This window comes from Triticum urartu, chromosome 1 (assembly GCF_003073215.2).
Source record: "Triticum urartu cultivar G1812 chromosome 1, Tu2.1, whole genome shotgun sequence".
Taxonomy (NCBI): Eukaryota; Viridiplantae; Streptophyta; class Magnoliopsida; order Poales; family Poaceae; genus Triticum; species Triticum urartu.
Genome location: NC_053022.1, coordinates 20,451,421 through 20,469,719, shown reverse-complemented (window position 1 = coordinate 20,469,719; position 18,299 = coordinate 20,451,421). Strand labels below are relative to the sequence as shown.

At 48.6% G+C, this 18,299-nt stretch overlaps 1 protein-coding gene across 1 annotated transcript; it reads right to left on the bottom strand.

Moving 5' to 3' along the window:
* Positions 1-11,163: 11,163 nt before the first annotated feature.
* On the bottom strand, positions 11,164-11,976 carry LOC125542795 (metallothionein-like protein 2C). Its single transcript, XM_048706005.1, has 3 exons — positions 11,808-11,976; positions 11,625-11,699; positions 11,164-11,516 (listed from the first exon to the last, which is right to left on the bottom strand). Exons 1-3 carry the CDS (start codon positions 11,870-11,872, stop codon positions 11,411-11,413), a joined length of 246 nt encoding a protein of 81 aa, XP_048561962.1. The 5' UTR covers positions 11,873-11,976; the 3' UTR covers positions 11,164-11,410.
* Between the last annotated feature and the right edge of the window lie 6,323 nt (positions 11,977-18,299).

The following is an 18,299-nucleotide window of genomic DNA, read 5'->3' as shown; positions in this document are numbered from 1 at the left end:
GAGAACATTTGCAGAACAAGTGTATTATGAAATGTTCATTTACTAGCTTTGCATATATAGATCGCTATAGATTCTTTTTGAGTTCCCATTTCTTCGTTTGGAGTCTGGACACTTTTATATTTGACTTATATTTTTGTCTTCATTCTCTATTTATTTCCCCTCTTCCCGAATGGCAAAATCTGAAAGCAAACAAATTCAAAAAAATGTTTTTTTTGGCAGGAAACATTGCTTTTTTTTACTGGCGTGCAAATTGTTGTGATGGAATGACACACATGGTGGTCTAGACAAAACAAATAAAATTGGCGGTCCAAAATTTTAAAACAGCCTTTTTGGAGCATCTTTTTTCCAAAGCATTATGTATAGTATTTTTTATTCACGATAGTTTGCACACAAGTGCAAAACTAAGAAATATTTGTCATACAAGAAACTCAGAATTTTTTGAATTTTTTCCCTTAAATTACTATTCATCCAGGTGCATGTGCACCGCGGGAGCAAAAAATCCATGTTTACTTCACCTTTAATTTAAGTGTATTTTGTAGTTATTTCTACTACCTTATGTACCACATATCCTGTATCGTATATATATTCTTAAGAAATTCATCCCCACTACAAGGAATCTCTCAACATGCGGCCATCCACCTCACCAAATGTGCCATGTCAGCATCTACTAGCACTATTTTTTATTCATGCACCGCATCCACTATCTTTAATTCTAGAACAAATCTCCCACCTCACTAAGTCATGCATGTCTGCCACATCATAATTTGTCGTGTAATTATCCAAGTCGTGCATCTTATACATGGAAAAATTGATTGTTAGGATTGATTAAAGAATGGAAATACGAACTGAAGAAGGCAATACGTGCATACAAGTATTGGTTGGTGTGTCATCTATTTGTAAACACTAAGCATTTTTTTTCTTGAAAAACTCTGCAATGCTAGATAACTTTTTGGAGATACGTTTATGGAAATAACACAATACCAAATATTAATCTGATAGTCTGACTTGAGATGTTTTTCATTAGGAAAATAATTCAATTTATTTTGAAAAACTCCTCAAACCGTTAAGTTGCTAACTTAACAAAATAAATTTTAGGATGCAGTAATAATATTTCATAGCTACATGTCTCTTAGTTGTTCCACGGCAACGCACGAGGAAAATATAAGTCTTTTTAGAGATTCCAATACTCCGTTCGTTCATTCGTTCCATAGTATAAGTCTGCCTGTGCTCGCTTCAATGGTGGACTCGTTGCTATAGTGTACTCCGTTTGTTCTTAAATATAATTCTTTTTAGAGATTCCAATACGAACTACATACAAAGCAAAACGAATAAATCTACACTCTAAAATGTGTCCATATACATCCATATGTAGTCCTTATTAAAATCTGTAAAAAGACTTATATTCAGTAGCTGAGGGAGTAGTTATTAAAAAGAAAAACATCCAGCAAGCTACAACCTGTGCAAACGCGTAGGATTTCATTTTCCGCTAGAACTAGCTGCTCACGTAGTGTGAGAGATCCAAATACGTTATCTACTCCCCGGAGCACCACCTGGTCAGGTCGGTTGCCATCTTGCTACGCCATGCCGACATCTGCAACGCATCACGCCATGCGTACTACGGTAATCATGCTCAAATTATATCTGCAGCCAGCGTCTGACTTCTGTGTCAACCGAAAGCTTGAGGATTAATTAAGATTAGAGGACCAAAGGCATTCATGACCAGCCGAGCTAGCTAGCTAGCAAAAGGTGGGCTCTAAACAAAGCATACTATAGTGCTAGTAATTAATTGACCAATTTGAAGTTTCAAATCCATCCCACTAATCAATTTGGGTGGGAGGGACAAGTCAAATCGCCAACAGGCTGGGTCATCAGCTGTATATTCATTCATTTTTCATACAATTCTTTAAGAGCAAGTGGTTTTGCACATTATAATTTTGTAATCCAAGTGTGTGATGGGCAACGACGACGGATATCCTGTGGATCTTGTGTGACCATCAGCTTGCGGCGTCCATGATCAAGTTGCTTAATTTATTTACTATGGCATGCTATTATTGGAAATATATAAAGATTTATGGTTTCCATCGTGTGGATCAGTAGATGAAATGTGCTGGTGAGTATAAGATTTGCATGATTGACAGTATCTACATGAATCTTTTTGTGTGTGGGTAGGCAGTTAGTGTGCAAGAGGGGGTTTATATTTGGTGAGTTGTTCAAGCGTCTGGTTGCAACTTGAGCAATACTATAAACATAAACATGATTGCTTGTTATTGCTCATGCTGATCTGCAGCACCAGCAAAAGAGATCGGTGCGCAGGATTCCTAGGCACGACTAGACAACTAGATGCTCGTGTACGCAGGATGCTATGGTGCCTTTAGTTCTGAAATCATAATCTTTCCTGCTTTCTCCTTTTGTCCCCATTTCCACGTCCAGGTTCATTTGAGGTTAATTTTACAGTTAACATGCTTGATATTTCCTTTGTCAGAAAAAACTTGTCCCTCAAATAAATGTATCTAATATCAAGTTAGTGCTAGATTCATCCATTTGAGGAACAAGCATGGGACAAGCTTTTTTGGATGGAGGAAATAGTATTATTGTCATGTAAACGGGACCACATTGAGATACTTAAATAAATGTAAAGTAGATGGGGGAAATCTGATCTCGCCCTTGCGTCGTCCAAAGGAGACTCGGGCAGCAAACCCTCTACTTCTAGTCACCGCTCAAGGCTCCTCCACTTCATCAACTCCCTCTTGTGGTCGCTACGGATTTCCGATGGGCAAAGCCCACGGTTGATGTGCCGGCGGGGCATCCCTCTCCCGCGAGTCAAGGTGTCGTATACCATGGTCAGCATGCTGACGCGTCATACCTGGGGCCTCTAGGGAGCAGCAAATAAAACCCCTCACTGGAGCGAGTGGTGACACTACCTAGTTGCGCGCGGATACGATATGCGTGCCACACCAGGCGCAGCAGGAAGACATATTGCTTCGGAGAGATAGCACCAGATCCAATATTGCATCGATGATTCTTGAGGCCGATGGTATCATTTAAGGAAACCCGACCATCTTCCTCTTGCCGCCAGCGATAGAGGTGGGGACTTTCTCTTTTGTAGGTGGTCAACTTAGGCATGAAGGCAGACGGCGTCCGCAGCACAACACCATAATTCACATGAATGCATATTACAGTGACACGAATTAGCATTTTTCCAACAGGGCGGGCTCGTGGACATTGCCCGCTTGCACCCCTAGGTCGGCTCCATGGCGATTCCCATTTGTTGCATCTGGATTTTTTTTCCACCAGTTTTGGGAAGGTTCTAGGAACTTGGGAAAGTATCTGGTGCACCGGTGCTTATGGTGCTACCGGTGGCACGTTAAAAAATGTTTCAAAAAATCTGAAAAAAATATAATACATTGACACGACATCGGTCTATGTTGTCACAAAAATTTAACTCAAAATTTGAAACATTGAATGGGATACATAAATGACAAATCTGGCATCAATGTGATAATTAGCCAAATCTAAAGCCCAAATTATGTTTGTACTATTTAGTATCAATTTTGTGATTTTTTGTATCTCGAGCAATGTTTTGAATTTCGAGTTAAAATTTGGCAACAACATAGAATGGAGTTGTGTAAATGTGCCAAAAAAATTCAGATTTTTTCGAACATTTTTTAGCGTCCGGTGCACCGGTAGCACCACAAGCACCGGTGCACCAGATACTTTCCCCTAGGAACTTGCCTAAACTGAGATTTTTTTTTCTTTTCTCTGTTTTTCCTTTTTTTTTCTTCTTTTACTTTTTTCGTTTTCCCTTTTTCTTTTGTTTTCAATTTCATTTTTTATTTCCATTTTTTTTCATGTAGCATGTTTTTATTTTCTTTTGTATTTCTACCTTTATTTTTTTATTTGTTTTTCATTTTCTGAACATCTTATGGAATTTTGAACATTACTACCTAAGAATGACGATTTTGTCCGAAGTGTTTATGCCTTGTCGTTTCATAATTCTGCCATTCTTGTGTGAGACACATAATTCAACCTAAGAGGGGTCGAACTCATGCTGGCTAGGCGAAACCACAGCGGCACCACCACTGGGCTATGAGCCCATCCACCATTCTTGTGTATGTAGTGTACTCCACCTCTAATTATTGATGCTTTGGGCTTATTTCCTGCAACAAATTTAACAAAATTATAGTTATGTTCATTCGCGGATGGAGAGAACAGGAGATAGGACCTTCCTTTTGGAAAAAGAAAAGCTTGATAGTATCATTGATGGATCAGTATGGTTTTGATAGTCTGGTTGCAACTTCAGCATTCCAAACATGGTTGCTTACAAAAACTCATGCTGCTCTTGCGGACAGTGATCAGTCAATCCTCAAATCACGGTGTATGACGTGTACCTCATATCTGGTACACTAAATTCATACTACTACCCATGCAACATAAAAGCTATAGTACGTAGATGATCAATGAAATAATAAACCTAGAGCAAACAGACATAGAAATCGACATAACATGCGGACATAGATATCGACATAATCCAAACATAGACCAAAGAGCACCACAGTTCACCCGACGGACATAGTTTTAAATTAAAATTACTAAAAACAGAAATAAAGACAAAGAGGACCGAGCTTCTTCACCACTTTCCCGCCGGTCCTTTGCCCTTCCGGTCACTGGCGTGATCGTTTGTGTAGGCGTTGACGGCAAGATGGGGGTCGCCTGAACCATCTTCGGAGCCGTCGGTGACGTCGGAGAAGGACGAGGACTCGATGTAGCCGGCCATCCTCCGAACAGTGGTTTTCTGCTGCCTCGCGAGCTTCATCGGTCTCGCATCAGCCGCCTTGCATGTCGATTGCTCGAGACCGAGCCAGAGTATCTTGGCGTTCTTCAGATGAAGCCGCGGCGTCTGTCTCCACCGTCATCGGTGAGCGGCGCTAGACATCCGCGAGGAACTGCTCCCGTTCATTGGGCATCGCTGGTAGTCCGCGTCAGCTGTAGGATAACTGTGCGACTACGTCCGCCGCCGCCACCCTCTCACTAGCCCGCTACCTCTCACGGTGGGGGGCGCACACCTCTTATTCAAGCATCCGCGTCTGCAGTGCAGGTGTGGCGGGCCCGAGCACCCACCGATACCCTAGAGGAGCAACGGGCGGAGGGTTAGGGCATCTCCAGCCGTTGGCCCCCCAGGAGGGGCAAAAAATCGCCCCCTGAGGGCGCACCGGCGCTAAACCGCGCACTGGGGGCGTGATGCCCCCAGTCGCGGCGCCCACGGTTAGTCAAAAAAGTCAAATATGGCGCAAAAACGACTCAAATTTAACGCAAACATCGGCGAGTTCGTTCAAACTTAAACATATTTTGCAAAAAAAAAACTACCGCGGGCTACCCCGCCGTCTCCCTCGCCGCCCGCCTCGCCGCCTGCCCACGCGGTTCTACATGCCGAGGAGGCTGTAGAACCGCGTGTAGTCACCGCCGTCGTCGTTGTCGTCGTCGTCGTCGCCGCCCCCGCCTACGCCTCCGCCGTCCTTGCTGCATCCCTCCACCGATTGGCGCGACGGGTTGGATGGTCCGGGGGCGGCGTCGTCGTCGTTGTCGTCGCTGTCGAGGACCACGACGCAGTGCTCGTCCTCGCGCTCACGCTTGCGGGGGGCGATCTCCTCCAGGGCCCGGCGCTGCCGGACCATCTCGTCGTGGAGGTAGTCGTCCCGCGCCCACCGCAGGGCGTCCTCGTCGGAGAAGCCGTGTCGGGTTATCTCCTCGTACTCCGCGAGGAGGCCGGGCTCCGGTTTGGGCTCGACGAGGACGAAGCGGCCGGTGGGTGGGGAGGCATTGGCGCCGATGCGGACGCCGGAGCTGCGGGTGCGCGTGCTGACCGGCGTGCCCTGGGGCTCCGGCTTGATGGGGCGGAGGCAGGGCGAGCCGCCGGACGAGGAGGAGGACCCCCCGGTCTCCATACGCCTCGGGGTCCAGGAGCTTCCCCGGCGGCGTGAGAAGGAAGGGGAGCGGGGTACTCGAGGCGCGGCGTGTTGCCGTCCTCGATGTACTCGAGGACGGCCTCCAACGTGCGCCCGGGCACGCCCCACCACCGACGCCGGCCGACGGCGTTGAGCCTGCCGGAGGGCTCTACGCCGTTGGTGGCCTCGAGTTGCTGGGCGTGACGGCGGCGGAAATAAGGGTCCCAGAGCGGGCTGTAGGGGACGTACCGTGGCCCCTCCCCCGCCGCATGCGGCAGGTTCGAGCGGATGCGTGCGATCTCCGCACGCCGCGCCGCGCCGGTGGGTACCGGGGGCACCGGACGCCGCCGGCGCTGATCCTCCACGCCCCGGGCACCCGCATATCCGGCGGGACCGGGTACTCGGCCTCGTAAAGGAGGCGAGTCTCGTCCTCGTGAAGATGGCGGCGGCCGAAGCCGTTCGCCGCCGCGCCGTCGCCTGGGAAGCGCTCGGCCATGGGTGATGAACTGGAGACGGCGAGAGAGAGGAGAGGGGGAACGACGACGGCGAGAGAGTGTGAGATCACCGAGCTCGCTGGGGCGCGTCTTATATAGACCGAGGCGCCGCCCGTACGCGTGCCCGCCGTGTGTACGTGTGGCGGGCGAGGGAGGGCGAGGGACGCGCGTCATCCGGCCTTCACTGCGCCGCCCATGAGGCATCAATGGCGCAGGCTGACCGACGCGGCAGCGCGGCAGCTTTGGCATTGATTCGCCGCGGGAAACGAGGCGATGAGGACGACGAAGGGCCGAGAAGAGAGCCGTGTCGCTGACGCGGCGGGCCCGCAGCTTTTTCGTGCCAAAACAGTTTGCCTGGCGCCCCCGGGCGTCCCCAGCGCACCAGGTTCGGCCTGGGTCCGCCGGCGCTGTTTTCGGCTCAGGCCGGCGAAAATCGGACTCCTAGGGACGCGACTGGGCCGATTTTTCGGCACCGGCACAAAAAATACGTATGGGAAGATCTTCCTGGTGACGCGGCTAGAGATGCCCTTAGGAGGGCAGCAATACAATGGCACAGAGCGGGCCGAGCAAGTAGAGATGTGCGTGGTGCGGGACGAGCCTGTGTTGACGTCCGCACTGCGGCTTCGGGCGACAGGGGATGGAGTAAAGTCGGCATTCTCAAGTTTAAAACTAGTCTCCTACAAATCACACTGCATCTCTCTCTCACACAACTGCCCGTGTCCATCCTATGAAAGCTCTCTCAAGTTTTTGTTCGTGTTTCGTTTGTTCTCGCGAGTTAGGTGGGTGTGCGACATAACATGTGGCCTCTCAGACTCTAGCCTACTTCATACTTTCTCTGTCCCAATATAAATGACTCAACTTTATACTAATTTTAGTACAAAGTTGTAGTAGAGTTGAGACACTTATTTTGGGAGGGAGGGAGTACGTAGAAGCTAAAGGCGTCACCGTCACCCCTGTCCATTTCCATGTCCTTATTTGAATCATCACCTATTCAACTATTTTATCGGTAATCCACTTCTGAGCCCAGGCTCAGCTGCACCTGCCCTTACGAAAAAATCAAAATAAATAGTAGAAAAATTTAAAAAAATTCAAATTTTTTGTGTGTGGTAGATAATTTGATGCGTGAGGTATGCTCTAATTTTCAAATCATTTGGACATCTGAGCAGCTCTCGGCAAAAAAAACAAATTCGGAGTCTGTAAAAATATTTACTGTTCTGACCCGATTTGTCTTTTTTGCTGAGAGCTTCTCATAAGTCAAAATTAGCTAAAATTTTGAGCGGGCCTCATGTGATAAATTGTCTACCATGCAAAAAAGATTGAAATTTATTAAATTTGTTTTGAATTTTTTGTGATTTTTTTTCTGGACGGGTGCAGATGAGCTTGAGCACCAAAATGCCGAACTCCTATTTTATACCATATACTGCATGTTTTTCTTTCGAAAAGAGGGGAGCACCCTCCGTCTCTGCATCAAGGGATACTGCATGCATGCCTAGCGCCTAATCATCATAAGCATAGGTGATTATGTCATATCTTGTCATGGTCCTGCCATTGTTTTATATTCCCTTTGTTTCATAATGTAGTGCGTATAAATTTTTGAAGTCAAACTTTGCAAAGTTTGACTAAGTTTGTAGTAAAAACTATTTATATCTACAATGTTAAATACATAAAATATTAAACTACTCCTTATGATGAATCTAATGATATTTGTTTGGCATCCCACTACTAGAAAAAAGGCTGTTAGTGGCGCACCTATTTTGGCTACACTATTACCACGCCACTAGTAACAAATACTAATGGCGCACCTCTGGTGCGCCATTAGTATTGCAGGTAACAGTGGCGCGCCTTGTAGTGCGCCATTACTATTCCTACAGGTGCGCCACTGGTAACTTTCTTTATTTTGATTTTTTTCTGAATTTTGAAGGCGGGAAAATAGTTGTGGCGCACCGTCTAACCCCCACCGTGCGCCATTGCTATTTTTGAATTTTGAATTTGGATCTATTTTTTTGCTCGTTTTTTTGCACGATATTTTTTCAAATTTTTTTCTCGTTTTTGGATCTTGTACGTTCTTTTGCCGGAGAGGAGCTCGCCTACATCGTCTGAGAGGAGGAGGAGGTCACCGAAGAGGAGCTCGCCTACATCGCCGGAGAGAAGGAGGAGGTCGCCGGAGAGGAGGGAGGAGAAACCGTGAGGGGAGGGGAGGAGAGGAGAGAGGAGGAGCTCATCGGAGAGGAGGGAGGGGGAGATCACTGGAGAGGAGGAAGGAGGAGCTCACCGGAGAGGAGGGAGGAGAAACCGTGAGGGGATGGGAGGAGAGGAGGGAGGAGGAGATCGCCGGAGAGGAGGAGGAGGAGGTCGCCGGAGAGGACGAGGGGAGTATGGTGGAGGAGAAGAGGAGATATGGAGTGGAGGAGAGGAGGGGAGATGGAGTGGATGAGAGGAGGAGAAAAATGAAGAGGTAAGGAGGAGAGGACCCCGCCCAGCCATATATACGGCATAGTAATGGCGCATCGTGGGCAGGTGCACCATTACTAACTTCTTTTTTTGATTTATTTTGAATTTTGAAGGCGGGAAGATAGTAATGGCGCACCATGGGCAGATGCGCCACTACTAATTTTTTTTATTTTTTCGAAATTTTTTGCCTCCAGATCTTAAAAGCCTCGTAACTTTTTTCTGTTAGTTTTTTGAGGATTCTAGAAAATCGAATACAGGCATAGCCTATCAAATTCGGATTTAGTTTTTCAAGTAGATGATTTTTCATATAAAAAACTTTTTCATCGGAGGTCGTATGCAAAAGTTATGGCCATTTTACCGAAACACGGCGGCCTTTTGCAAAAAAAAAAATCAAAATTTATGTTTGTTAATTTTCCTAACAGGTAGAACACATAACATGTGGGCATCTATTTTTTCGAATTTGTTTTGAATCTTTTATCATTTTATTTTATTTTTTTTAAAAACCTAAAAGACGATCTAGGGTGACATTTGCTTTTAAATGATTCTTTATATTATTACCGATGGATCAGTATAATTTGGTAGTCTGGTTGCAACTTGAGCAGTGCAAATATGACTTCGTACTGTTTACTGATGCTGATCAGCAACAAGGCAAAAGAACTCGGTGCACGAGTGTACCATGGACCAGGATTCCTAGACACGATTGGACTACCGGATGCTAAATGCCTTGGTTTCTTCCATCGCATGTTCTTGCTTTCTCCTGGTTGTCCTCTCTTCTGACTCCACGTTCATTCCAGATTAATCATGTTAAATGATTGCGTGGTGGGGGAATCGGAGATGCGAAAGCAAACCATTTTCTCTGGGAATATTGGGAACTGGCCCGGCGGATAATTAAGTAGAACATAGACAGGGTTGATCGCCCAAAATAGCAACTGTGAAGTTGCACTTGGGTGGAACAACTTTGATTTGGAGAAACAGCTTTGCAGCAGGGGACGAAAGCATAATTTTCCAAAGGTTTACTTTTCAAGCAGGTCATGTGGTAGACGATTTCTTTTACTTATTGCAGACGATCGCAGAATAAAGTTAGTCATGAGCTAGTCGCGTGTGGCCGTAGTTCCTCCGTCACTGCAGTGTGGTTGCGCTAGGGAATGAAATTTGTTGTAAATTTATCGAAGGCTGACAAGCCTCCTTGGGTAACGAAAATCTCCTTTCACCCCGCAAAAAAATAAAAAGCCGGTCATGTGGTTAATTAGGTTAAAATGATTAATTAGAAATAGAAAAAAAGAAGAAGAAGCAGAAGCGGTTGGGAAAAACAAAGGGCGCTCATAACTGGCGAATGTTTGCCTGAGAGGATGGCATTTGCGAACGTTTTAGATGATATTTTTGATTGTGCATGGATGGGAATGGCAGTTTCTTCAGAGCGACACGACAGTTTCTTCAGAGAAGACATTTTTCGTGTTGTTGTTTGATCTTTCTTCACAACTAGGACTGTCATCAGTGTTCGCTTGCCACCCTCCTCCCGCCGAACGTCAGCTGGGTAACACTACCAAAAATAAAAAAGCTTTCTGAAGAAAGAAATTCTGCAGAACAAGCGATGGGTTGAGGGAGGGTACGCCACCCGCCCGTGCACGTCCGTCCGATCGATGATTAGGTTAGGAAAGAATGCTCTCCCAGAAAGACTTTCCGTTGGTGTTTTGTATGTTCTCTGAGTTAGGTAGGCGTGCGAGTGAGTGCGACACAGCATGTGACCTCTACCTCTGCGTACCTCCACCTAGCTAGAGCTCGAGAGGCGTCGCCCTCGCCACCGCCCGTGCCCATGTCCTTATCCCAATCGTCGCTGACCCAGCTAACTTGTCCTCACCGCACCGCACTGCATGCACTCCTAGCTCCTAGCGCCTACTCACCACCATGATCATGATCGTCGTGCATGAGTGCATCGCAACTGTACACAACCAGCTGCTCGGCACAGCGTTCACTCGATCGACACCTCTTCTGCAATCTGTTCGTTCTTGCCATTCGTTCAGAGTTCATCAAGGTTGAGCAAGCGAAGAGATCGATCTTCAGGTAGCCAACAGCATGCAAGAACTCCTCCCACACACCAGATCCGTTCGTTTGCACATTCATATCGATCAGGATCGCTGGATCAGAGGAGCTAACTGGTTTTCCATTTGCTGTTTATTTGCACATTCTTTTGCCAGCAGTTTCCTTAACTTGCGTAGTGAGTAGTTTAGTTCTTAGCAGAGGCGTTCAGATTCAGAGACAGTTGGAGAACAGAGACAGGATCGTTCAAAGTTGAGGCGCCATATATTCACTAGAAGTGGAGGCATGAGGAGGGACACTGGTCGAACACTACACGCGAGGCGTACAGAACTAAGGAACACATGACGGTTTTATTTTATTTAGCGCGCGCGCGAGCGCATGCGGCGGCTAGTGGTACTGATATGCTGGGTGGTGGTGATGATGATTGCTTGCTTCTCCTCCTCATCCTCGTGCTCGCCTCTGCCGGCCGGCCTCCTGGGCGCCGGCTCAGTTGCAGCTGCAGCAGGAGCAGCCGCACGCGGTGCCGCACTTGCAGGTGGTGCAGTCGCAGCCGCCGGTCTCCCCGCCGGCCATCTCGAACCCGCCGGAGCTCCTGCGCGCACGCACAACCAGGTCGATCGATCCGTCAGTCAGTCAGTCAGAGATTCATATCCATGCTTTCAGTGAAACAAGAGCGGTTAGTTTGCTGGTGCATACGTACCCCTTGTGGGAGGCGGTGGGCATGACCATGGCGGCCGCGCCGGCGGTGGCCTCCACGTCGGGGAACATCTTGCACCTGCGTACGCACACATGCATGCAAACGAGCAGTAATCAGTACCTACTATGAAACGTTAGTTTAGTTCAGGCGTCGTTCTGTGTGTAGAGCAGCACGGCCAGTACGTACCCGCCGCAGCCGTTGCCGCACTTGCAGCCGGCGCCGCACCCGCAGTTGCCGCCGCAGCAAGACATCCTCCTTGGCTGTGGGTGGTGGCGAGGGAAGGAAGCTAAGGACTGAGAGGATGCTGTGAGGAGTGAGGAGGCTGGTGTGCTTGGTGAGGAGGAAGAAGGCGAGGAGGGGGCCTATAAATAGGCCGGGCGGGGGGCGGCAAAGGATGGAGGGGAGCGCGCGGTGCCCCACCGCGCCAACTTTAATCGGGAAGAGGAATCATCGTCAACGTCGGCGTCGTAGCAGCAGTAGACGCCGGCGGTACGCAACTACGCATACGCCTTCCCTTTCTGCCTGCCCGCCTTCGATTCCATCGCTGTAGGTAAAAGAAAAGAAGAAAGATAAAAGTGTGAGAAAGATACGGTGAATGAATCACAAATCACAATGGGCGGCCGGCCGCGGCGCACTCCACTCCACAGTAACATGCATGCATGATCATCATCCTACGGCGCCACTAGCAGGAGCAGCACGCACCGAGTAGTAGTAGCAGTATTTTCGGATCAGATGAAACTTTTTTCCGGAGTTTTTATTGACTTCTAATAAATGTCAAGGGATGCAAAACACAATGGCAATATGTCCAGTCTCTGCATAATTAAAATGCACACAGCTAACACCAACGCACACACAACGGACTGGCAAAAACAAAATCATACGAGACCGAAGCTATGTGCCTAGGTGAAGGGGACACAAAATGACCATCAGCACTGATCATCTCTTAACACTGGATCAAGATGAAACCGGAGATAGATAACTGACTCACGGATTGGGCAGAGTTGCAGTGCTTAAACATTGGAGAGAAGGCTCGCCCGCTCACTCATTGAAGCGCCAATAATGCACTCACGCCCAAGGCTTTCACTGTGCCAGCCTAGTCTATATCATCAGATCATGTCAGTCACTTCCAACAGTTTTTACAGGCGAAAGCGTCACGCGCGGACAACAATTGTCAGCAACAGCGTCGGCTTTTCACGCTGTTCATTAAGGTTGCTCGCAGTGACAATTACTGTCGTTCGTTCACCGCTGCCGACGGTCTCATTCCTCTCTTTTACTTGCTCGTGCCGAACATTTCATCCTGACATTCGACAAGTGGATGGATGGATGTTGCAGTGCAGGTAGATGATGCATCATGCCACCGTCGAATCGGAGCGCCATTGTGGGTAAAGAAAAGCTTGGACGGGTGAAGGGGAGGCGGAGGGAGGACGGCTCGTCACGGGCGAAAACACTGTCCAATGTCCATCGACGTCGAGTTGCTTGCGGCAAGGAAACTGTACTGCTGGTGCGCATCAATTATTGCGTCCCGGTGGAGCATCACGCAACTGCTACTCCGTGGTGGAGTGGAGTGGAGTGGATATTTGGAACAGTGAGGCGATTCGCCACCGCCACCCACCAACGCGTACTGTGCAGTTGATCTCACCCCTTGCTTGGCCTGACCCAGCAGCACACGTTCATAATTATTGGTGCCGTTCCTGTTTATTATATACTTATGTCCCATCTCCTATGCAGCGGTTGAAGCGGAGCGTGTTTAGGCTGAAGAATAGAGTCCAACGGAACAGAGGAGGCAGAAACTGAACCCCGGAGAGGCGGAGACGTTCGGCACGCGCATAGGAAGTCAGCCGTCCGATGTGCGAGCAACGGTCTGGATAACTTCCTGATGAGGTTTATAGGGCTGGCTGGGGAAAGGAGTTGGGCATCTCAAGATCACACCACGAACTGAACCTGGAGCACCCTGTCGAACTGTGCCCTCCTCCTTCGATCTTGTATCCAAATCCACTATACACACTTCCCCACAAGAATATCCACCATATTAAGTAAATGTTTTATATTAAGTTACAGAGGGAGTATTTGAAAGCCAATGTCCCGTACTATGAGAGAGGCAAATTATAGAAGTGGGTATCAGTGTCAAAACCGGCAGATCTCGAGTAGGGGCCCTCGAACTGTGTGTCTAAGGTCGATGGTAACAGAAGACAAGGGACACGATGTTTACCGAGGTTCGCTGGTTTTGACACCGACATTGGTGCTTTCATTGAGAGTTCCACTGTCCCGTCACCAAAAGGTTTGATGGCCCCTTCGATCGTCAATAATGACGCTGTCCAGGGAGGAATTTTCCTCCCCGGACAGATCTTCGTGTTCGACGGTTTCACACTGCAATCCAACTCGTTTGGCCATCTTAAACAGATCGAAAGCTACGCCCCTGGCCATCAGGTCAGATTTGGGAGCTTGAACTACGTTGCGGACATTCGTGGAGACTTGATCTTCGCCGGATTCGAGACCGCGGTAGCTGCTCCCGGTCACCCCGATGATCATGACCTAAATCTGTCATCAGGCCGCATCCAGGAGATTGCTCCTGTAACCACTCTGGTCCTAGATGCGCCATCCAAGGACGGGAGAATCAACCTCACCACGGAGGCCACAGATTCCACGGCGTTGGAGCCGCACATAGACTTAACCTCTCACGACGTCTTTGTCACCGGAACTCCGGACTCGTCTCTGGCCGTAAGTTCCGAACCACGTGAGCCCGCGGACGCCGAACTTGATCGTTTATCGATATTCGAGTTCAGCGCCGCAGACATCTTCCAACACTCACCCCGGGGCGTTGTGCTAAACTCATTAAAGAACCTGTCCTTGGCGGAGGACTCACAGCCGAACTATATCCGGCTCGAACGAGGGGCTGACAGTGGAGAATTTTGCTTCCCACCCACCACCCACCTCATAGCCACGGTCGAGGATTCGACCGATACAGTTGATTACGACTCCGAGAACATTGACGGTATGGACGACGATGCCGAAGATAACGAAGACCCCGTTGATACAGCTAATGAATAAGACTAACGGGAAGATGGGCAGGTTAGCCCTGGTAAACAGGCCACGCACGAAGATTCGGAGGACGACAATTACCTTCCGCTCTCTGAGGATGAGGTGAGCCTCGACACCGAGGATTTCATCGTGCCTGAGAAACCTCATGAACAGGAGCGCTTCAAGCGCCAACTAATAGCCACTGCAAGGAGCCTGAAAAGAAGTAGCAACAGCTTCAAGCTGACCAAGATCTGCTCAATGATAGATGGACCGAAGTCCTAGCCGCCGAAGAATACGGCCTTAGTGGCCCAGCCAAAAGCTACCCGAAGAGTAGATTGCTACTCGAGGGCGACAACAAGGCGCTCGAGCCCGTGCCATTATCGCACAAGGCATCAGGTCGACCACAACTTGGCCCGGGTAAAGCGGCAACTCAAGCCGAACACCAGACCGCCCCACCTCGCTGTAAAGGCAAGAACAAAACAGTTCGGGGTTGTGCATACGGCCGTCAACAGGACTTGGGTAGCAGAGCAGGACACTCAAGAGCGACCTACGGATCGTGAGGACATACCTCGACACGCGACGATGGTCACCTATTCGGACGTGAGAAACCTAGCCATGCCCGGGCCGAAAACCGCAAACGGACTCCATCGGAGGTACGTCGTCGTGTGGCCCAACATAGAGACGCTGCACACCCTCTTTGCTTCACAGACGAAGTAATGGAGCATGAATTCCCAGACGGGTTCAAACCTATGAATATCAAATCATACGATGGAACAACAGATCCCACGGTATGGATCGAGGACTTCCTCCTTCATATCCACATGGCCTGTGGGGACGACCTTCATGCCATCAAATACCTATCACTAAAACTCAAAGGACCAGCTCGGTACTGGTTAAACAGTCTGCCGGAAAATTCTATTGGCAGCTGGGAAGATTTGGAGGACGCCTTTCGCGATAACTTCCAAGGAACATATGTCCAGCCACCGGACGTCGATGGCATAAGTCACATTGTCCAGCAGCCCAGAGAATCAGCCAGGAAGCTCTGGACTAGGTTCTTAGTTAAAAGAACCAAATCATCGACTGTCCGGACGCAGAAGCCCTTGCTGTTGGGTAACGTAGCAGAAAACAAAAATTTTTCTACGGTTTCACCAAGATCCATCTATGAGTTCATCTAGCAACGAGTGATCGGATGCATCTACATACCTTTGTAGATCGCGAGCGGAAGCGTTCAAAGAACGGGGATGAGGTAGTCGAACACGATGTGATCCAAATCACTGGAGATCCTAGCACCGAACGGACGGCACCTCCGCGTTCAACACACGTACGGTCAGCGTAATGTCTCCTTCTTCTTGATCCAGCAAGAGGGAAGGAGAGGTTGAGGAAGATGGCTCCAGCAGCAGCACGACGGCGTGGTGGTGATGGAGCTGCAGTACTCCATCAGGGCTTCGCCAAGAACTATGGAGGAGGAGGAGGTGTTGGAGAGGGAGAAGGAGGCAACCAAAGGCGTGGATCAAAAAGCCCTCCTTCCCCCACTATATATAGGGGTGCCAGGAGGGGCGCCGGCCCTAGGAGATCCAATCTCCTAGGGGGGCGGCGGCCAAGGGAGGTTTCCCTCCCCCCCCAAGGCACCTAGGGGTGCCTTCCACTTATGGGACTCTTCCCCTTTGGAAACCCTAGGCGCATGGGCCCTTGGGGCTGGTGCCCTTGGCCCATGTAGGCCAAGGCGCACCCCCTACAGCCCATGTGGCCCCCCGGGACAGGTGGCCCCACCCGGTGGACCCCCGGGACCCTTCCGGTGGTCCCGGTACAATACCGATGACCCCGAAACTTGTCCCGATGGCCGAAACATGACTTCCCATATATAAATCTTTACCTCCGGACTATTCCGGAACTCCTCGTGACGTCCGGGATCTCATCCGGGACTCCGAACAACATTCGGATTACTGCATATACATATCCCTACAACCCTAGCGTCACCGAACCTTAAGTGTGTAGACCCTACGGGTTCGGGAGACATGTAGACATGACCGAGATCGCTCTCCGGTCAATAACCAACAGCGGGATCTGGATACCCATGTTGGCTCCCACATGCTCCTTGATGATCTCATCGGATGAACCACGATGTCGAGGATTTAAGCAACCCCGTATACAATTCCCTTTGTCAATCGGTATGTTACTTGCCCGAGATTCGATCGTCGGTATCCCAATACCTCATTCAATCTCGTTACCGGCAAGTCACTTTACTCGTACCGTAATGCATGATCCCGTGACCAGACACTTGGTCATTTTGAGCTCATTATGATGATGCATTACCGAGTGGGCCCAGTGATACCTCTCCGTCATACGGAGTGACAAATCCCAGTCTTGATCCGTGTCAACCCAACAGACACTTTCGGAGATACCCGTAGTCCACCTTTATGGTCACCCAGTTACGTTGTGACGTTTGGTACACCCAAAGCACTCCTACGGTATCCGAGAGTTACACGATCTCATTATCTAAGGAAAGGATACTTGACATTTGGAAAAACTCTAGCAAACTAACTATACGATCTTTAAGCTATGTTTAGGATTGGGTCTTGTCCATCACATCATTCTCCTAATGATGTGATCTCGTTATCAATGACATCCAATGTCCATAGTCAGGAAACCATGACTATCTGTTGATCAACGAGCTAGTCAACTAGAGGCCTACTAGGGACATGTTGGTGTCTATTATTCACACATGTATTACGATTTCCGGATAACACAATTATAGCATGAATAAAGACAATTATCATGAACAAGGAAATATAATAATAATGCTTTTATTATTGCCTCTAGGGCATATTTCCAACAGTCTCCCACTTGCACTAGAGTCAATAATCTAGTTACATTGTGATGAATCGAACACCCATGGAATTCTGGTGTTGATCATGTTTTGCCCTAGGGAGAGGTTTAGTCAACGGATCTGCTACATTCAGGTCCGTATGCACTTTACAAATATCCATGTCTCCATCTTGAACATTTTCACGAATGGAGTTGAAGCGACGCTTGATGTGCCTTGTCTTCTTGTGAAACCTGGGCTCCTTGGTAAGTGCAATAGCTCCAGTGTTGTCACAGAAGAGTTTGATTGGCCCCGACGCATTGGGTATGACTCCTAGGTCGGTGATGAACTCCTTCACCCATATTGCTTCATGTGCTGCCTCCGAGGCTGCCATGTACTCCATTTCACATGTAGATCCCGCCACGACGCTCTGCTTGCAACTGCACCAGCTTACTGCCCCACCATTCAAAATATACACGTATCCGGTCTGTGACTTAGAGTCATCCAGATCTGTGTCGAAACTAGCGTCGACGTAACCCTTTACGACGAGCTCTTCGTCACCTCCATAAACGAGAAACATTTCCTTAGTCCTTTTCAGGTACTTCAGGATATTCTTGACCGCTGTCCAGTGTTCCTTGCCGGGATTACTTTGGTACCTTCCTACCAAACTTACGGCAAGGTTTACATCAGGTCTGGTACACAGCATGGCATACATAATAGAACCTATGGCTGAGGCATAGGGGATGACACTCATCTCTTCTATATCTTCTGCCGTGGTCGGACATTGAGCTGAGCTCAATTTCATACCTTGTAACACAGGCAAGAACCCCTTCTTAGATTGATCCATATTGAACTTC

Bases quoted from the DNA above. Each gene is read 5' to 3' on its own strand.
- LOC125542795 (XM_048706005.1), bottom strand. From the start codon at position 11,872: ATGTCTTGCTGCGGCGGCAACTGCGGGTGCGGCGCCGGCTGCAAGTGC. The intron at 11,700-11,807 runs GTACGTACTGGC...GTGCGTACGCAG, and splicing joins TGCGGCAACGGCTGCGGCGG to GTGCAAGATGTTCCCCGACG. The intron at 11,517-11,624 runs GTACGTATGCAC...GCGTGCGCGCAG, and splicing joins CCCACCGCCTCCCACAAGGG to GAGCTCCGGCGGGTTCGAGA.